General features: G+C 36.9%; 6 protein-coding genes across 7 annotated transcripts; 1 reads left to right on the forward strand and 5 right to left on the reverse strand.

The window, feature by feature from the left end:
* Nucleotides 1–664: 664 nt before the first annotated feature.
* On the reverse strand, nucleotides 665–4412 carry hsd11b1la (hydroxysteroid (11-beta) dehydrogenase 1-like a). Its single transcript, XM_057325903.1, has 6 exons — nucleotides 3950–4412; nucleotides 2999–3129; nucleotides 2537–2740; nucleotides 2233–2326; nucleotides 1987–2152; nucleotides 665–1695 (listed from the first exon to the last, which is right to left on the reverse strand). The coding sequence occupies exons 1-6, from the start codon at nucleotides 4035–4037 to the stop codon at nucleotides 1494–1496; spliced, it is 885 nt and encodes a 294-aa protein (XP_057181886.1). The 5' UTR covers nucleotides 4038–4412; the 3' UTR covers nucleotides 665–1493.
* Nucleotides 4413–4553: 141 nt separating this feature from the next.
* Nucleotides 4554–6977, forward strand: micos13 (mitochondrial contact site and cristae organizing system subunit 13). Its single transcript, XM_057325907.1, has 4 exons — nucleotides 4554–4722; nucleotides 5296–5452; nucleotides 6209–6260; nucleotides 6348–6977. Exons 1-4 carry the CDS (start codon nucleotides 4694–4696, stop codon nucleotides 6443–6445), a joined length of 336 nt encoding a protein of 111 aa, XP_057181890.1. The 5' UTR covers nucleotides 4554–4693; the 3' UTR covers nucleotides 6446–6977.
* Nucleotides 6978–7602: 625 nt separating this feature from the next.
* On the reverse strand, nucleotides 7603–9197 carry LOC130548868 (granzyme B). Its single transcript, XM_057325904.1, has 5 exons — nucleotides 9068–9197; nucleotides 8838–8988; nucleotides 8621–8759; nucleotides 8262–8525; nucleotides 7603–8167 (listed from the first exon to the last, which is right to left on the reverse strand). The coding sequence occupies exons 1-5, from the start codon at nucleotides 9123–9125 to the stop codon at nucleotides 8009–8011; spliced, it is 771 nt and encodes a 256-aa protein (XP_057181887.1). The 5' UTR covers nucleotides 9126–9197; the 3' UTR covers nucleotides 7603–8008.
* Nucleotides 9198–9529: 332 nt separating this feature from the next.
* LOC130548869 (kallikrein-14-like) lies at nucleotides 9530–11222 on the reverse strand. 2 transcript variants are annotated; one of them, XM_057325906.1, is made up of 5 exons: nucleotides 11138–11222; nucleotides 10896–11043; nucleotides 10686–10818; nucleotides 10382–10582; nucleotides 9530–9893 (listed from the first exon to the last, which is right to left on the reverse strand). In XM_057325906.1, the coding sequence occupies exons 3-5, from the start codon at nucleotides 10809–10811 to the stop codon at nucleotides 9738–9740; spliced, it is 483 nt and encodes a 160-aa protein (XP_057181889.1). In that variant the 5' UTR covers nucleotides 10812–10818; nucleotides 10896–11043; nucleotides 11138–11222; the 3' UTR covers nucleotides 9530–9737. The 2 variants fall into 2 exon arrangements, with proteins under 2 accessions (XP_057181889.1, XP_057181888.1); XM_057325905.1 differs by having other exon boundaries at nucleotides 10316–10582.
* A 694-nt stretch (nucleotides 11223–11916) lies between these two features.
* On the reverse strand, nucleotides 11917–13766 carry LOC130549255 (mast cell protease 4-like). Its single transcript, XM_057326475.1, has 6 exons — nucleotides 13709–13766; nucleotides 13219–13358; nucleotides 12776–12894; nucleotides 12488–12620; nucleotides 12144–12389; nucleotides 11917–12066 (listed from the first exon to the last, which is right to left on the reverse strand). Exons 1-6 carry the CDS (start codon nucleotides 13764–13766, stop codon nucleotides 11917–11919), a joined length of 846 nt encoding a protein of 281 aa, XP_057182458.1.
* Nucleotides 13767–14296: 530 nt separating this feature from the next.
* LOC130548985 (mast cell protease 4-like) lies at nucleotides 14297–16459 on the reverse strand. Its single transcript, XM_057326093.1, has 5 exons — nucleotides 16334–16459; nucleotides 15474–15621; nucleotides 15171–15303; nucleotides 14812–15057; nucleotides 14297–14729 (listed from the first exon to the last, which is right to left on the reverse strand). The coding sequence occupies exons 1-5, from the start codon at nucleotides 16386–16388 to the stop codon at nucleotides 14559–14561; spliced, it is 753 nt and encodes a 250-aa protein (XP_057182076.1). The 5' UTR covers nucleotides 16389–16459; the 3' UTR covers nucleotides 14297–14558.
* Nucleotides 16460–18531: the final 2072 nt, after the last annotated feature.

Below are 18531 nucleotides of genomic sequence, written 5' to 3' on the forward strand. Positions count from 1 at the left end.
AGCATTAAGAGCACTAATCTGTTGCAGGTGTTACTGGCTGCTGTCCCAGCCAACTGGGCCCTGTTCATTTCCCTCAGAAGGGCCCCACCATGAGCCAGTGTGTGTATGCGGATGTGCGGTGTGTGTCTGAGAAACAAGGGGAAAGTGTGAGTCAAAAATTGACAGTGTGTACGCGGAACGCAAATGTTAAGTTAAGTAGGGGGAGGTTCTGGCTCGGCTTTCTCCTCTTAAAAACAGTCAAGCACTGGAAAGTGATACAGATTGATGTCATTTCACTTCTTATAGCTCTTCAATGATGAATTCAACCATTCATCATGTTAATTTCTGCAAATTAATGTGGAGCGTCTTCTATTGAATGACTTTCATTTGGGGTGTTGAGAAGTGTCTTATAATCTCATCGGTCAGAGAATTAAACCATCTAGTGGTCAAACATTGAAGATGGTGAACTACGGATGTAGTTCTTGTCTCTATTAACAGGAGACTGCTGCGCTCTGGTGGACAATGTAACACTCCCTAAAAATCTTCCTAAAAGTTTGAGGTATTGCTTTTATATAAGGTCAACCCAATTTTATAGTTAGGATATTAAAATAATATATTTAGAAGTTTGAAATAATGTATTTAAAGACACAAAAGAGTATTTGCAACCATTTTAAAACTTTTATTATATATATATATATTATGCTGCCACAATTTAGGAATATATATACAGTAAACATGTAAACAACGCTTATGCTCTTAAAATTACATAAACACATAAAATGAAGTAAATGAACGTAAAACATCTTTACAGATGCAATTTTTATATTTAGCTCTGTATTTTAGGATTTTTGAGCTTCTTTAGCCATTGTTATAGATAGGGCTAGTGGCAAATTGTCATTACAAGCCTGCCCTGATGTTAACTTCCGGTCTGTGTTTGGTTATAATATAACAATTTATTTTAGAATCAATTTATATTAATATTCAATTATATTAGTATTTTATTGGTTATTAATTGTATTAAATTACTTTATAACTTAACAGTTATTGATTGTTTGTGGGAGTCTATGGGAAGTTAAGTTTGGGACACATAACGTTTGTTTATGTTGTTGCCGCTAAAACCGTCTATGGTAAAAATACAACAATGTAAACAACATTTATACATATAAACGTGAATTGAAGTAAATTACAATAAAACATCATCACAGAAGCAGTTTTCATTTTTAGCCGGCGCTTAGTTTTTAAGGTTATTTGTCTTTTTAGCCATTATTTTTGATAGGACTAGTGCCAATTAGTGCTTAAAATCATTTTTACACAATTTATGAATATACACGGTAAAATGCATGAATGTAAACAACATTTAAACTCATAAAAGTATATAAACATACATTATAAAAGTCTTATCTTCACATAAGCAATTTTCATTTTTTATATCGATAAGAATAGTGGAGTGGAATTGGAGTGTTTTATTGTTTCATGTGTCCTTCCACAGACAGATTTCTATTGAAATCTTTCACTCACTGATTCCCTACAGCTTGTGGATTATACGTGTAGGAATTTCGAATCACCAGATCCCTTACATAAGGAAACCAATCCCTAAAGAGACACACGTAGTAGGTGTACCAGGGGTAATAGGCCTCCGTCTGCCGAGACGCTCCACCTGCAATGATGTGCCAGGCGGCTTCGTGTGCGGGGTAGGCGGTGATATTGATGTAACCTCTGTATTTAAGAGAGATAAGAAGTGTAAACCAACCATGCGTGATATGGATCTCTCGAGTTATATAAATCAGTGAACAATTGCTATCTTTGACAGAGAGTTAGACTTCCACCCTTTCAAAAAAAAAATCTGGAACTTTAAACTTTGACATATTTAAGAGTTTAATAAACATGAAAATTATATTAAATTAGCTTTAGCCATGGAGGTTATGTATATAACCAGATGACGGATGATAAGAAAACCACACTGTGTGGTTGTTTGTAAGAACAGACAGCCAGACAGTCGTATCTCACTTGATTTTTTCCATTGCGGTCTCTGTGTCGATAAGGCCGAGTGTGCAGATAGTCACAGAGACATTGCTTCCTTGCATCGCTAGTTCATGTTGCAGACCACCGAAGAATCCATTCAGCGCAAATTTAGTTGCAGCGTAAGGCAACTCAAAAGGGTTACTTACTTTTCCTAAGGAAGACAGTTTGACGTTATACAAACACTTGTCTTTTGCTCCAGATACAAATGTGAGAAAAGTTTATTTTAATCACCCAGCAGGGAGGAAACGACAACTATGGATCCGTTGCTATTTTCAAGTGTTGGCAAAGCTTTCTTAGCCATCTGGACATAACTGAGAAAATTTACCTATAAAGAGAGTATAAAAAACACTTTTTCAGGTTAAAAGACTTGAGTTATATTAACATTAAATGGCAGATGCTGTAATTCAATTCACAGTGCATTTCATTTCTATAAATTTTTTATCCATATGAGGTTTTTTAATGTGTGATTTAATGTAACATTACATAAAGCTTTACCCCAAATCATCATTAAACATGCAGGTATCTAAACTGTGACCTGTAATAACCATCGAGTGTGCTCCACATCTCCATCCCACATTCCATATGGACTTGGCCCGATATGGTTCAAAACCAAAAAATCCAGCCCCCCAAGCTGGTCGATGGCATACTGAACCACACGGTCCGAATCTGCAGGATTGGCCATGTCTGCTGGGATAAACAAGGCTTTCTGTGCGCCCATTTCCAGGCACTTGTTCACAACCTGGAGTCAGATAAGTAAGAGCAGGTGAATTGTTTATGAAAAAATATCATTTAATAAAGTACCAAATATATTGATGACTCATCTTGCACTTAAGGGAATAGCCAATACAATGGCACCACTGACTAGAATTAGCAGAAAATTACGATTTATTACTGTGATGTAACTAAAATATTGTGTGGCCTACAAATGTCAAACCGAAACTATAAAGATATCTTATGTATCGGTCAAAATGTAAACAAATAATGCAAGCTTACTGACTTGTTCTAAGACATTTCCCCTTCTCGCTGTTAGAACAAGTTGGGCTCCCAAGCGGGCATAGTGGTATGCCAACTGCTCACCGATCCCAGTACTGGCACCAGTCACCAGCACCCGGGCACCTTTCAAAGACTCTGAAAAACATACAAATCATGCTATGTCTTAAGCATTGTATCAATGACGGTCATTCATCAATTACTCACTCTCTAGTTGTTCCAAACCTGTATACATTTCTTTGTTTGGTTGAACAGAGAAAGATGTTTGGAAGAATGCTTGTAACCAAACAGTTCTTGGACCCCATTGACTACCATAGGAAAAATGACAATGATAGTCAAACGTGCCCCAGAACGGTTTGCTGTCCTGCATTCCTCAAAATATCTTCTTTTGTGTTCAACAGAACAAAAAATATTATAAAGTAATTTTTCCTACTATGGTAGTCAATGGGGTCCAAGAACTGTTTACTGGTTACAATCATTCTTCCAAATATCTTCCTCTAGGTTCATCAGATCAAAGAAATGTACACAGATTTGAAACAACTTGAAGGTGAGTAAATGACAGATTGTTTTATTTTGGGGTGAACTATCACTTTAAATGATTTATGACCTTGTTTCAATTTTTATGGATAATTTGTGTGGGGGTGTGTATATTTAATTTCTCATTCATTAAAAAAGTTAATAGCCAAAAATACTGTATGAATGAACAAAAAAAGAATCAATCACTGACGTAATGTATAGTGCAATACTAAGGACGTGATGCAACTGGTATGAGTCAGTCATTATGCCAGTTCAGTAGAGTTTAGATAAGCCTATTTTATATCATATAAAGGTATATATTATGAGAGAGAGAGAGAGAGAGAGAGAGAGAGAGAGAGAGAGAGAAAGAGAGTCACAGGTCGTACGAATTTAGAGAATTATAACGTGCAATGAATGCAAATTGTAACGTTAAGTTACCTACCTGCATGAAAAGACGAGCCGCTCCATTGAACCGCAATGAAAGCGACTCCAAGGCTGCAGAGTAAAAATAACTTCGTATAAAACTTCATTGTTGGATAACCGTAAACGTTCAACACGAAACGAAGCAAGCCAGTAGTCGATAAAAGAAAAGAACCGGTAAAACCGGATCCTGAGTGTCGAAAGAGAAAAAGTCCGACAGGTGGGGCTATGCCAAAGTACAATCCGATTTAACTGCAGTTTATAATAACCTTGGAAGCAGTTAATTCACACTCCAAATAACGCTTAATATGATGGTTGGATGTTGTTTTTATTATTGTTACTGTTGTTGGGATAAAAAATATAAAAAATGGCATTAATGGGAAAAGTTATACAATGGATATGAAATAGTCGCAAGTGCACTAGTTAGCGCTTGGGTCATGTCGTCACTCGTACAATTCACCATTATGAAAAAACACCATGAACATTTAACCTAACAACGATATGTATTTATTTGATTTAAACCGTACACATACAACTCAATCTTAAACAAGTGAAGTTGCCTTGTGTCGAATGTGCGTCTTGCAGATGATCTACACATCATTCAAAACGAACTTTATTTACACCGGCTGTGTTGCTGCTGGTGCAAATGCCCTTGTCAGTGCAGCTCGCTGTCAAGATAAAGTAGGATATCTAGTAAAAAGTAGTGTTGTCGTCGAATTCGTCTTAATAGACTCTTACTTTATAACATATCCTTGCTTTTAAGACCATGGCGGCGAAGATTTTGCCTGTAGTCAAGTAAGTGTCTTTGCATTGCTGCATGTACAGCTAGTTAGCCGTTAGCTAACAACTGTGTGTCAACAGAGCCTGTCAACGTAGGAATGACTTTATAGAGTTATTGGCCGGTTTTTATTTTTGTATTGTTATGTTTCGTATAACCATAACATTTATACATTTACGTCTAGAGTTTTTAATGAGCTGTCTATGTTTGCATTGTAGGGTAGCTACTAGCTAGCAAAGCTAGAATTACTTAAACATTATGTTTCTATGTAGAGTTTGTTTATTTTTAGTAGTTTAGTAGTTATTATAAGAACCCAAGTAGCACGTCAGCAGCATTGTCACTGGTTTCTCAGAGTCTAAACACGTGGCCCTGTGTTTTTCTTAAACGTGTATCATAGAAATGCATTATTATGTATTAATTATAGGAACAAGCCAGTCCCCCTGACCTAAAGGATTCACTTGGGCTCCACGTTCTTAATTTCTTCATGTTTACAATTCAGTTTTGGCCTACTTTTATTCCAGACACTGTATAATAACTCTGTTCAATTCTAAGGCTAAATGGATATTATCATTATTTCTTTGTGTTTTTAGACTTGCAACAAAAGTGACCATTGCTGGAGGTGCCATATATGTAGCATATGATTCAGGGTTGCTCGGAGGTGGTGAGGAGGGTTCGGTTGCCTTGGCCAGAGCTAAAGCTGCAGTCCCCCCTGCTGTTGAAGAGTGGATGAAGTACTTTGGCTTTGAGGTGAGATGCCGTTTGAATTTGTCATGCTGGCATGTTGTGGTTCTCTTGTCATGAATGCTTATTTCATTCAAATCAACTGATATTTATTTTTTCATTGTTAGAAATTAATTGTGACACTTGCTCATTTTATGTGGATATTTGTATTTAAAAACATTTATGTGTACAGATGTTCATATCTGGATTGCAGCTTTAATGTTCAAGACACCACAAACCCGGAAGTAATGTCTGGATTTACTAACATTAAAAGTATTTGGTATCATTAAAACATTAATGTTACTACTCATGATTTAGCAGCATTAAAACATTACAAAGTATCTGTTAACATTAAAAGAGCACCGTTCCATAAATTATTTCCGGGTTGAAGTGGGAATTATCGAAGTTCCTCGAGCATGTCAAGGCAGCTTAAAGTTCTTTGGGCTTGAGGAAGAGTGATGGTTATTGTCATTTCGACTCTTAGCTCTCCATTTAACTGATTCATTCGGAGAGCAGCTATTGCTTGAGATGTTGAGACAAAAGCGTTATGGCTTTTAAAGTAAAGCAGACTCCGTCAACTAAACCTCAGCTGACATGCATTTGCAAACATGTGAAACCACAGAGAGAAAAGAAAATGTGTAGTTTCATTTTGGCAGCACAATGATAACCAGTATACATGCCACGGTGGCCTTGGTAATCAAAGTATTTTTCTTTTTTTAAAGGTGACTGTTTTAGGATGTTTTTTATAATAAAATGTAATATTAACATGATTAAACATTTTAGCTTCCAGCCACACCTAAAATCGAGTTCTCCCCACTGGATGCATGGAACTCAGGTAAATGATGTTTATGTGGTGGATATTGTGTCTTCATAATCTAATTTAACCATAAATCTAGTTTTACAATCTCTCTGTTTCTTTCAGGAGTGCAGAAGTCTATTCACGCCCTGTCGGTAGCTCCCTCCACAATGAGCGACTACAGCAAGCAGGGTCTACAATACCTTAAAGACCTTTCAAAATAAGTATTTATCTCATCATAACCGACACAATACAGTACACGTATACAATCTCATGTTACAGTGCCTGAGAGGACTGACAAAAACAGTTTTCCCCTGTGTAAATCTCTGACTAATCTAAAAAGAATGAGAAAATTCAAGATCCATACCAGGAATGATCCGTTTTCTGTTCTCTTCACGCTTTTGTTTGGGGTTAATTTAACAAAAAATACCTTGTAAAGGTCCAAGATGAGTCCTAATTTAAAGAAAATAATATAAACATGTCCTATATGTATATTACAGTTATTTTACTTATCGATAGATCTCTTCATCCCAGACACGATATTCTGTATTATGGCATATGTAATGTGTAATTGGATGTTCCGTCTATTTATGCATGCCTGAAGAACCCCAGTGTGTATAGTTTGTATAAGAAATCCCTTGTTGCTTTTTCTAATGTACAATAAAACATTTCACGTTTTTGATGTTGTTCTACGCGTAAAAAAAGTTTGCAAACTTGCATATTAAAAGGACGAATAAAAAAAAACTAAACAGTCTCTTTTAAGAAATGTTAGCCATGGGAAAAGTCTATACAGCTGCTAACCGCGTTAAAGCGTTACCTAGTAACACTTTGCAGTTTTGGTAACCACTGAGTAGTGCTGCTGTCTCAGAGACCCCAAACTCCTTTCTTAACATCTTGACTCATTGTGAAATGTTTTCTGCGGCCGCACGCTCTGCATTACCAGAACATCTTGCATTAACATGTATGAGCTAGAAAAACGTTTTAGGGTTGTGGGTTTTTGTGCATCTCGGCCTACATACGTGGGGCCTGTTTAAACAACTTATGAGAACCTTTAATGGTTGAGATGATAGTTGCTGGCTTTGCATTTTTATGGTCCTTTACACGCGTACATGTTGTGACCACAAAAAAAACATCATTTGCGCCTTCAGGAGCGAAGTGAAACGAAATGACCCTTAGTTAATTCCGTGCTTTGTGTCGATATCTGTCAACCTGACAAATTGATTCTATGTGACTTCAGGGCTCTTTAAATGAAGTCAAACTTGACATAGATGAACTTCAGTGTTTAGGCGAGAATATTCTGCGACTGTTGCACTGTTATTTCTATTCTTGCTTTATGAGACAGTTGTATAATTTAGGATGTGGTGGTGGTAAACTTTTGTAGTGGGTTTGTATCAAACAGCCACCCGAAAGGTTTCGCTTTCTCTGAAGTGGTACTTAAAAAAACAACAAAGAAAAGCAGAAGCAAACAATTTGAATTTATTTCTATAGCGCTTTTCACAGTTTTTCCATTGTTATAGAGCAGTTTTACATAAAACTAGAGACAAAATGATAAGAATTCATGGTATTATTGCAGTTTGCAAATTGTTCATAAGATACTAAAAAAAATTAATGTTCTGTCATACTGTTTTGTATATATAGCACTGTTATGCAAGTCAAGTGCAAAGTACTGTTCATTCTTCTCTTACACTGATTGTTTGATATTTTTCATCTTTACCCAAAATCCTAGACAAAAAGCTATAAACCAATCGAAATGCACAAGAATACAATCAGAGATCAAAGACATAACATTAAGCACCTCCTTTCATCACCTTCTTGATCCAGGGTAAATATTTAGAAATCCGGGTGTAAATGTTGGGCACATTTGGGTAGTCACACCGGCTCTTCAGGTTGAATGAGACAATTCCGACTGCTAGCCCACTGCACACCAAAGGTCCACCCGAATCACCCTGGAATAAAAATGTGAAAAAATTGCATTTAGAAGACACTCCGATCCATCAGAGCGAAGTGATGAAGTCTACTGAAGTATTGGGATCAATTTACCTGGCAAGCGCCACTTTTGGTATCGACGCCCCCAGCACAGATGATGTTGTCAGGAAGTTTCACATTCACCAATTTCCACATCGACTGGCATGTGGTGAAGTTAATAGTCGACACGTCCGTGACTAGAAGGTCGTTCACCACATTTTGCTTTTCAGTTTTGCCCCATCCTGCTACAACGCACTTGGATTTCCTCTTTATCGGTTTGTCCTTGCTTGGAATTTGGACGGTTTTCAAAGCTTTACTCAGTTTTAGTTTTTTGAAGAGCTTGACATAACAGAAAAGTGTCATTTTATGATATTGTTAAATACATAATTATAGTATATTTAATAAAAATGATCGAGTCAGGGAATATGCGGTACCTTCACAAGCATGATGTCATTTCCATTTTGTACATTCTGGTACGACGGATGCTTATGTTTACTTTGCACTCTATATCTTCTCAGATTCGACCCCTGTGGATCGATGTTGTGTGTCCCCAGTATCACAGTCATGTTGCCACTTTTTTCATAATATAAACATTAGAAGATTCGCATTAAGATTGCCCAACACTTTAGTTGCATAATATGGAAGTCTTACCTCGTATCGCAATGTGCAGCTGTGAGCACGTAACTCGGATCGATCAGGAATCCTCCGCATTTGTGTTTTCCGTCGGTCTGTATCGACGCCATGTACAACAGCGAGTTCTTGTTTGCTCTTTTCCCATTGATGATATCTGCTCCGAAAGTACCTACATCAATGAAAGATACAAACTTGAGTCAACTGCAAAGTGTGCAGATATTCTCATCGTAGATTAGTAATGATTGTACCAGACAGCGTCAGGCATGTTAAAGCCACAGTGAGCAACATGCTGTAGGTGGCTCTCATGATGCTCGCAAGATGATGGTGAGACCACCACGACCGTTTATATAGGCCTGTACTACGCGGCGTGCCCACGATGACACATCATTTCCAATTGCAGTTGCAAAAAACACCAAATGTCTTCAATGGATTTGTAGAGATCTTCTGTTAGGAATTTACATGTATACATTTGGCTGATCTAGAGAGACATACGGTGCATTTATGTTATGCATTTTGTCAGTATGTATGTTTTCTAGGAGATAACCCTGAACCTTTGTGCTGCACATGCCATTCTCGACCACAGCATTTTTTCTCAAGTATACACAAAGGTAGATGGCAGTCTTTCTAAATACAGGGATGTTGATCTTAGTCATCTGTTTTTTGGACTTGGTATGTGTCAAAAGGGCTCTTATTGAGCAAAAAAATCATTTTGGTACATGATAAGAAAATATAATATTTATTTATTTGGATCCATTTCTTATCCACTCCATTTCAAATGCATATTTCAGTCAGTTTTTGGACATAAAATACATGCACAGAACATTTTTTCAAAACCACAGACTTGGTCATCTTCCATAAATGAGGTTTATTTGCTCCATAAATGTTTTAATGAATACAGCAGTGATCGACTACAGACAATCAAGTTTCTCTTTTGTTCATCATTTCTTTTATCCAGCTTGAATATTTCGATAGATCAGTGTAGATGTTTGGTACATCTGGATAGTTACACGTCTTTACGAAGGATACAATGCCCACCGCCACTGAATCGCATACCAGTGGACCTCCTGAATCACCCTGAAAATAGATGCAGAGACAGGGTTAAAAGAAATGGAACATCCATGAAATACTACAACACTGTAAAAAAATTGGGGTTTTTTTTCGCTTCCAACATAAGTTACCTGGTTGTCTTAAAACTTTAAGTTATAAAACTTAAAAATATGAATTAAACCAATATATTTGATGCAAACTCGTTGTGTTGACTAAAATGTTTAAGTTGCATTAACTCTTAATTTTAAGGCAACCAGATAACTTTTTTTTTTAAGTTGAACCATTTTAGTTTTATGATGAATGTGTCTACACATTCATTACGTTATGTAATACAATACATATGCACACATAAATGTAAAAAAATACATCATATATGTTTTAATAAATATAAATGTGTAAAATGTATTTATATAAAATATATATAAATAAATGTATTGTAAATATACTACCAAGCACACTCCTGCATTTTGTTTATATCCCCCAGCGCAGATTATGTTTGGTGGGAGTCTTTTTACATCCGCTTTCGTCCACGCTTTCCTGCACTCGCGGATGTCAACAGTTGATACGTTCAAAGCCAGAAGTTCGTAAACTTTTCCCGCCCTTTTAGTTTTACCCCATCCTGCAACCAGACACTTGGTACTGCGTCTAACGCGGTGGCGTTTATCTGCAATATTCACCGTTCTCACCTTTCCTCCCAAAACTGCTTCCCTGCCGAGCTGTAAATGCAAAAACACTTTAGTTACACACTACAGTTGTTCCTTTCAGTGTTTGACCACATCGTTCTTGTGCGAATTCACCACAAACCAGCTGGCTCTTTACCTTCAGAAGCATGATGTCATCGCCCTTCAGTACATCGGCGAATGATTTCTTGAATTTGCGAACCACCTCGTATCTTTCGAGATTTTTCCACTGAACGATGTTATGGTCACCGAGGACGACCGTCATGTGTTTACTGAAATACATGTTAATCGTTCATTTCGAGTCAAACTCCATAAATGCTACTTTTCTGATATACTATGTGTCGTTTACCTATCGCAGTGTGCCGCTGTAAGAACTTATTTCGGGGAAATCAGAAATCCTCCACAATGATGCGTTTTATCGGCCTGCACTGAAACCATATATTGCAAGGAATTTTTGGAGGCTTTTCTCCCATTGATGATATCATCTCCAATCACAGCTGTAGAGAAACAGATTTTAATCCCTATAAACTGAAGTCACAGTAAATCGTATTTTATGATTAGATGTTTAATGGCACAGATTAAAGAACATACCTGCGATTTGCAGTGCGGTCACAGCTGCCGCAAGCAAAACGGCAGCAATTTAAGTTCTCATCCTGCTTGTGGAGTGACAAGAACATCAGTGTCTTTTAAACTACTAAAGACAGAAGGGCTGGCTTACCCCCTCAGCAAACCACAATGCATTTCCTTTAGATGTAAAATGACTTTTCTGCAACACTTTTTACCAGATATCTATTTGTCTAAATGATACATAAATGCATCTTATCGTGAAATATGGGTTTATTTTAATATGCATTCAATAGAGCAAACACTACTGTAAAACCAGTACAGTATATATAGTTATTGTCATATATCACAACATGATGCTAATTATTTATTACTTGTCATTTGCTTTTTGTTAGGTAATAGATAATCATAGTTGAAATGGAGTTGAAAGTTAAAACGAAATATTTTACAGGATTTACATTTCAGTTTTGCATTTATGCCAAATGTCATGACCCGAAACACAAAAGCCATACTAAGATGCCTTCTGAAACTCGAATCTTTCTCAGAAGATGACTGACCACAATCGATAAGCTCAGCCCCCCCACAGGAAACTGTGGAGGGTCGACATTGTTTTTCCGCTGAACAGCATCTGTGGTCACATTTTTTTCACATTTGATGTTATCAGAAGTTCTTGTCTGAGAGTGTAAAATCAGTCAATGATGATGTAGATTGGAAATGCAGTTCAAATGGATCACAATTCATGCTGATGCAAAGCAAGTTTATTTGTATATGGCAATGTACTACATTTTATTAGTCAAGCTCTTGGTTCACACTAGTATAGCTTTAATCCAGGGCAGAAATGAGGAAATCTTGGTGTAGACGTTAGGCTTTGTTGGTTTGTCGCAGTTGTTTTCCTGGTTGAATGAAACTACACCAACAGCAGTGCCGTCACACACCAGAGGACCTCCAGAATCGCCCTGTGAAAACGCATCAGTTATACACTAAGAAATGTTTTCTGATCTTATAATCTCTGTTTCAAGAATCTACTTTGTACCTGACAAGATCCTCCAGGATGAAGTGCACACACTATCCTTGAGGATTTTTCTTTCCATATCTTCTGACATGCTTTCGTGTCAATGACGGTGACATCAGCCTCCATAAGATGTTCAGTTGGAGAACCATTGGTGGTCTGTCTTCCCCAGCTTGCAACACTGCATTTAGACTTGGCCTTGATGTCCCGTTTTTTATTTGGTATGGAGATCGGTTTGGCGGTTTTTCTGTTTTTGGTTGTTCCATTGAACTAGTGGAAAGATCACAGATACTCAAACACCATTAACTGGATGACAAACACCCCCATTCCCCTCATAGAAAATTGTAGTAGAACTGATAGTCATTTACCTGAAGTATCATGATGTCATTTAGCACATTTACAGAGTCATACCCAGGATGGATATGATGGAACTTCACAGCTATGCGGTCAGAACTTTGTCTGGGATCATGAGCTCCAACCACAACCGTCAACTTCCGTCCTCTGTCAAGAGAGTCAACTTTGTTCGTTTACAAATGATAAATGATGCCAATATAGAGCTTTAGATAAAATTGAAATATTAAAAAGGTTAATATTGATTGTTATTTTCACATGTTTGCTTTTTTTGGACTCTGAAATGTTGAAACGAAAAAGTTTACTCAAAGCAGTGTGCAGCCGTCATGACCAATCGTTCAGACACGAGGAAGCCGCCGCAGAGGTGTTGCCCACCATTTTGAACAGAAACCATGTAGGGTCTTGAATGATTGTGGGACTTGTACTGTTAGTCTCCAGACGTCCCCAGCCTGCAACGCTGCATACTGTACCCTAATCATCACTGGTTTCTTTGGTATGGGAATACCAAGACTGGACCGTCTTAATGTTCTTATATAGTTTGACTTTTCCATCTAGCTGTAAAATGTGATTTTTTTCCAAACAAAGCATCTTTTTTTCTCGCTTCGGTGATATGCTTCTCTATAAATTGCTATGTTGTGGAATGTAATGAAGTATTTGTACTTTATCACTTCCCATCTCTAAATGTTTTTCATCAAATGATGTCATGTTTGTGCCAGTTGATCTAACAGTACTGAGGGCAATGTATTACCTTCAGAATCATAATATCCCCTTGTAAAGCTTTTCCTGGAACAGGCTTGTATGTCGGATGCTTCTCATAAGAAGATCTCACGCCAATATGGACAGACTTTTCTGTCAACAGAGTCTCTATGCTGTTAAAGGTAACAACCCCTGTTTATCAATATATTCAACTTGAAGTTTTATACATTTATAATAAAAGGTTTTGAACTTATTCAGTTTTACACCCAATACAAAAATAAATAGTCAAAGGTTTTTCAGACCAAAATATATTTATAGTGGATTCATTAGTTGGTAGCTCAGTTTCCAGATGTGGTCATGCTTTAAAACCCTCTATATTTAGTTAAGATATTGAGTCATGCAAACGGAAATATATTTTATATAAAAGTGTATAAAATGTAATATATGAGACCATTCTGAAATGTTAGTCATGAGTCATAGTGAATTGTATAGACTTCTCCCAAGTACATCATGAAATGAAGATGTTGTTAAATGAATGTTACCAGAGAAGCTCAGGTGTGGCAGCAGAGAGCCCAACAGGAGCAGAGAGATGATGATCATGATGAAGATGAGAATCTGAGAGATCTCACTGAGAAAAATGTGTCATATATATTGTAAGGTGAGTGGGTGGAGACATTGAGTTACCCACGGGCCTTTTTTTAACCTTGTGGCATTAAGTTTGATCTTTTTAGGTGAGACAGGTAACAAGATGTGATACAGTTGTGCAAAATACATGCATTCATCTAAAGAAATTATGTAGTTTTGCCCAAACGAAACTTCTCATGCTAACTAAAAAACCCTATACTTAAATACTTATAATGCACACAAAGATTTGTGTACAGCAAAGAAAACAACGTTTGCAGCCCACCAGTACCCTGTATTTCCGCTTTTACACTTTGCAACAATAATTGGACATGTTTGTGGTCTTGGTGGATGTTCAACAGATTTGAATCTCACACTCATCTCTAAACCCAAAACTAGTAGTTTGATCCTTCATGCATCAAACATACATAGTATGTCAAACAACCATAGTCAGGTTTTGTGTGTTTTTATGGCATGAAAAAGATGACTTCAAATTTTTTTGTCTTTATTTGCCTTTAATTTGAAAGGACAGAGGAGAACAGACAGGAGGAAAGCATTGGATAGAGGCAGGCCAGTGGGACAGACAAAGGACGCTCGAGACGAGAATCGAACTTGGGTCGGCTGCAAGTGCACTGGCACTATATGCCGGTGCACTAACCACATGGCTATTGCGGCTGACAAGATTTCAACTTTTGAGACACAATTTTTTATTTTCCGCTGAAGCAGACAAATGAAAAGATTTGATAACTTTCTCAATCGTATTGAGTTTTGTTAGTCAAGTTCTTGTTTCACACCTTCAAGTATAGCTTTAATCCAGGGCAGAAATGAGGAAATCTTGGTGTAGACGTTTGGCGCAGTTGGTTTGTCACAGTTGTTTTTCTCGTTGAATGAAACGACACCAACTGCAGTGTCCTTACACACCAGAGGACCTCCAGAATCACCCTGTGAAAAGTCATAAAACGTTATACGCTGAGAGAAGTTTCAATAGAGTAGAATGTCTATTTGATCAGAATCTACTTTGTACCTGACAAGATCCTCCAGGACCAAGTGCACACACTATCCTTGAGGATTTTTCATTCCATATCTTCTGACATGCTTTCATGTCAATGACGGTGACATCAGCCTCCATAAGACGATCAGTTGAAGAACCATTGGTGGTCTGTCTTCCCCAGCCTGCAACACTGCATTTAGACTTGGCCTTGATGTCCCGTTCTTTATTTGGTATGGAGATCGGTTTGACGTTTTTCATCTTTTTGGTTGTTCCATTGAGCTGTGAAAAATCACAAATATTGCAGTTTCAAACAGGGCATAAACTTGACAGCAAACAACTTCCCCTCAGGTTGAGAACCGTAGAAACAGAATTGTAGTATGATAGTCATTTACCTGAAGTATCATGATGTCATTTAGCACATTTACAGAGTCATACCCAGGATGGATGTGGTAAAACTTCACAGCTATGCGGCCAGAACTTTGTCTGGGATCATGAGCTCCAACCACAACCGTCAACTTCCTTCCTCTGTCAAGAGAGTCAACTTTGTCTGTTTACAAATGATAAATGATGCCAATATATGTATAGTCGTAGAGTTTAATGTAAAATTTATTTCATGTGTTATTTCATGTTCACTTTTTCGGACTTTGGATTTGCAGAGAGTGAAATTTAGAAATTTTCGGAAACAAAAAGCTTACTTAAAGCAGTGTGCAGCCGTCATGACAAATTGTTCAGACACGAGGAAGCCGCCGCAGATGTGTTTTTTATTTTTTTGAACAGAAACCATGTAGGGTCTTGAATGTGGCTTTGCTTCTGTGCCGTTCACTATACCCACATTTACATACGCTGAGAGAAAGACAGACATCTATTAAAGAGTACACAACATAAGATCATGAAAATGACATTTCATGCAGTGTGTAATATTGCTGTGTTTGAATGTAAGCAGTCTGCCAAGTTGTAAATCGGAAGGTGAATGAATAACAAAGTTATTGGATTGGAAAAAAGGGAGTCGACTCTGAATCACGCAAACGATTCGCGAACTGCCGCGGATTTATCTCATATTGTCCCCGCCTACGTTTTGCTAGGACTGCCCGCGAAAACTTCACTCCTCTCCCCCAAACACTGTAGCTCTTGAGCCTCATTCGCGGTAGACCAATCACAGCAGACTTGATCATCTGACCAATCACATCAGACTAGGCTAGCGGAAAGGACAGTCAATAAGTAAGGTAAGAATAACTGCCTATTATTACGAAATAATAGTGTTTTTACACCTTTTATGTACATCAACTTATTGTTGGACACTCCATAAACCAAACTAGGACCTTAAAAATCCCTAGTTATGTACTCTTTAATATTAAATATGACTATATAGCAATAATGTTTAAACTAGAAATTAGCGCCACAACACCACGGGATAATTTTTGCTCAGTTTTGTTTTTTTATTTTCTGTCATATTAGTTTGAAGAAAACATAAGAAATACATATTTTATACTTTTTAAACATTTTTAATAGAAATCATCCTGCAGAAGAAGTCAAAATAACATTACACGAGACTTACCTGTTAGAGTCACATGTGGTAGCAGAGCCCCCAGCACAAGCAGTGAGAAGGTCATGATGATGTTTCTCTAGAAGTTGTTTTTGAGGAGTGAAGTTCTCTTTAGTGTTATGGGCGCTGATATTTCTATCAAACTGGGTAGGTTCAGCCTCCTAAGTGTTGTTTCCTTTTTCACAGCAACAATGATGATGTGTTTGTGGTGTGTGGGTGCATGTTCACATGTTAGACATGATCTCTAAATCAAAAACTATCATCAGTTTAAATATTTGGTCACTGATGAGACACCTTTAGATGACCCCGTGTGGTGAGAAGGAGTAAAAGAAGTTCAAATTGAGTGATAAACTTCTTCTGAGCTTGCCCTTTTTGTGTGTTTATCATTCACATAGCGCTAAACTGCCCATGAAACACTATTTTAGAGACCACAGATGGTTGATTTATGATTCTCATTCACTGCTGAATTAAAAGTAAAATCGATAACAATTTGAAGAAATAATTTTCCCACATTAAAGGAAGTACGATGGTCTACTATTTTCAGTGAAATTTCGAAATGTAGATCCATGAACGCTGAAACTGCGAGAGGGCAGAGTTTAGTGAAGCTCCACTGCATTGATAAAATGAAATGAAATTGACTGAATTAATAAATGATTAAGTATACAGTATACATAAATACTTCTGTTGAAGAAAGAGATGTATTTTGATGCATGCGACTGGTAATGGTCACAACGTTGTCCGCGTCTGAAAGCATACTTGTTGCCTTGCTGCGCAATTAGGCAATGACATGAGGCAGTATTTGCGCTCGAAGGCAGCTCACAGAAACTTATTCGGACAGGCTTTATAAACAGCGTGGAATTATATTTGAATTTTAAATAGAGTGTCTTTGCAATCACATACTTGACATACAATACTACTATACTCATTTTTGTTTTTAAACTTATTGAAAGTGCAAATCAAACTTAGTTTTTTTTTCTCAAGATTGTTTTCCAGCCATGTTGTGGGACATGGAAGACATCAAAGGATAAATCTATGCTGCCTTCAAAAAAATCAGCCAATGAAGGTATTATAGGAGACAAGTAAAGCAAGCATTGAATTCAAAGAGTGAAAATATAGGCCTATATTAAATATAAATATACATTAATAGTCACTTTGGCAATATTTGCAGTTAAACTTCAGCCACGCCAGTTGACCACTGAAGTGTAATGTTCAGCACATACAGTTAGGCTTTTAGGCAATTGTTTCACAACTTTTACACACTGCAGAGAAATTGCAGGTATGTCTTTTACATGAGAAATTGATGTCTGAGCGTGAGAATAGAGCTGACAGGCCTAAAATAATTTGAAGTTACTCACTTTTGTTGCCAGCGGTTTAGACTTTAATGGCTGTGTTTGAGTTATTTTGAGGGGACAGCAAATTTACACTTTTATACAAGCTGTACTCTGACTAATTTATATTGTAGAAAAGTGTCATTTCTTCAGTGTTGTCACATGAAAAGATATAATAAAATATTTACAAAAATGTGAGGGGTTTACTCACTTCTGTGAGATACTGTGTGTATATATATACAGTATATATCACTTGTTATATATTAGAGAAAGTGTTTCCCTAATGTTGTGCAGGATGAATCTACAGGACCATAATTCATATAAAAAAGATTATAAGTATAATATATCTAATATCTAAAGCAGAACTAATAATCAACATTCAAGATTGTCATCATCTGGTCTGTCGCACCCTAAATTTTATTTGGTTTGATTTAAAAAGTAATATTTTACACTGTAGTAATAAAAAGTAAAAAAAGTCACATGGCCATAACTCAAACTCTTACTAATTCAAAGTCAAATACAAATATAAAATCTTGACACACATTCTTTTCCAATTCCATCAAGATATATCACTTATCTGTAAGAAAATAAGTAAGAAAAAAGTAAGAAGCCTCTGTAATTGCCCTCAAAAGTTCCGTTTTTGTAAAATTACACAATTTCCTTAGAAAAATGTATGTATTTTTCACAACTGCATTTATACCACAAGATTAGTAGGAAACATGCTTTGGTCAACTCAATGTCTCCAACTCCTCCCCATTACAGTATACAGTATATATGACACAGTTTTCTCAGTGGCATCTCACAGATTCTCATCTTCATAATGATCATCGTCTCTCTGCTCCTGTTGGGCTCTCTGCTGCCACACCTGGTAAGATTCAATTA

The sequence above is a fragment of the Triplophysa rosa genome, linkage group LG25 (assembly GCF_024868665.1).
Source record: "Triplophysa rosa linkage group LG25, Trosa_1v2, whole genome shotgun sequence".
NCBI lineage: Eukaryota > Metazoa > Chordata > Actinopteri > Cypriniformes > Nemacheilidae > Triplophysa > Triplophysa rosa.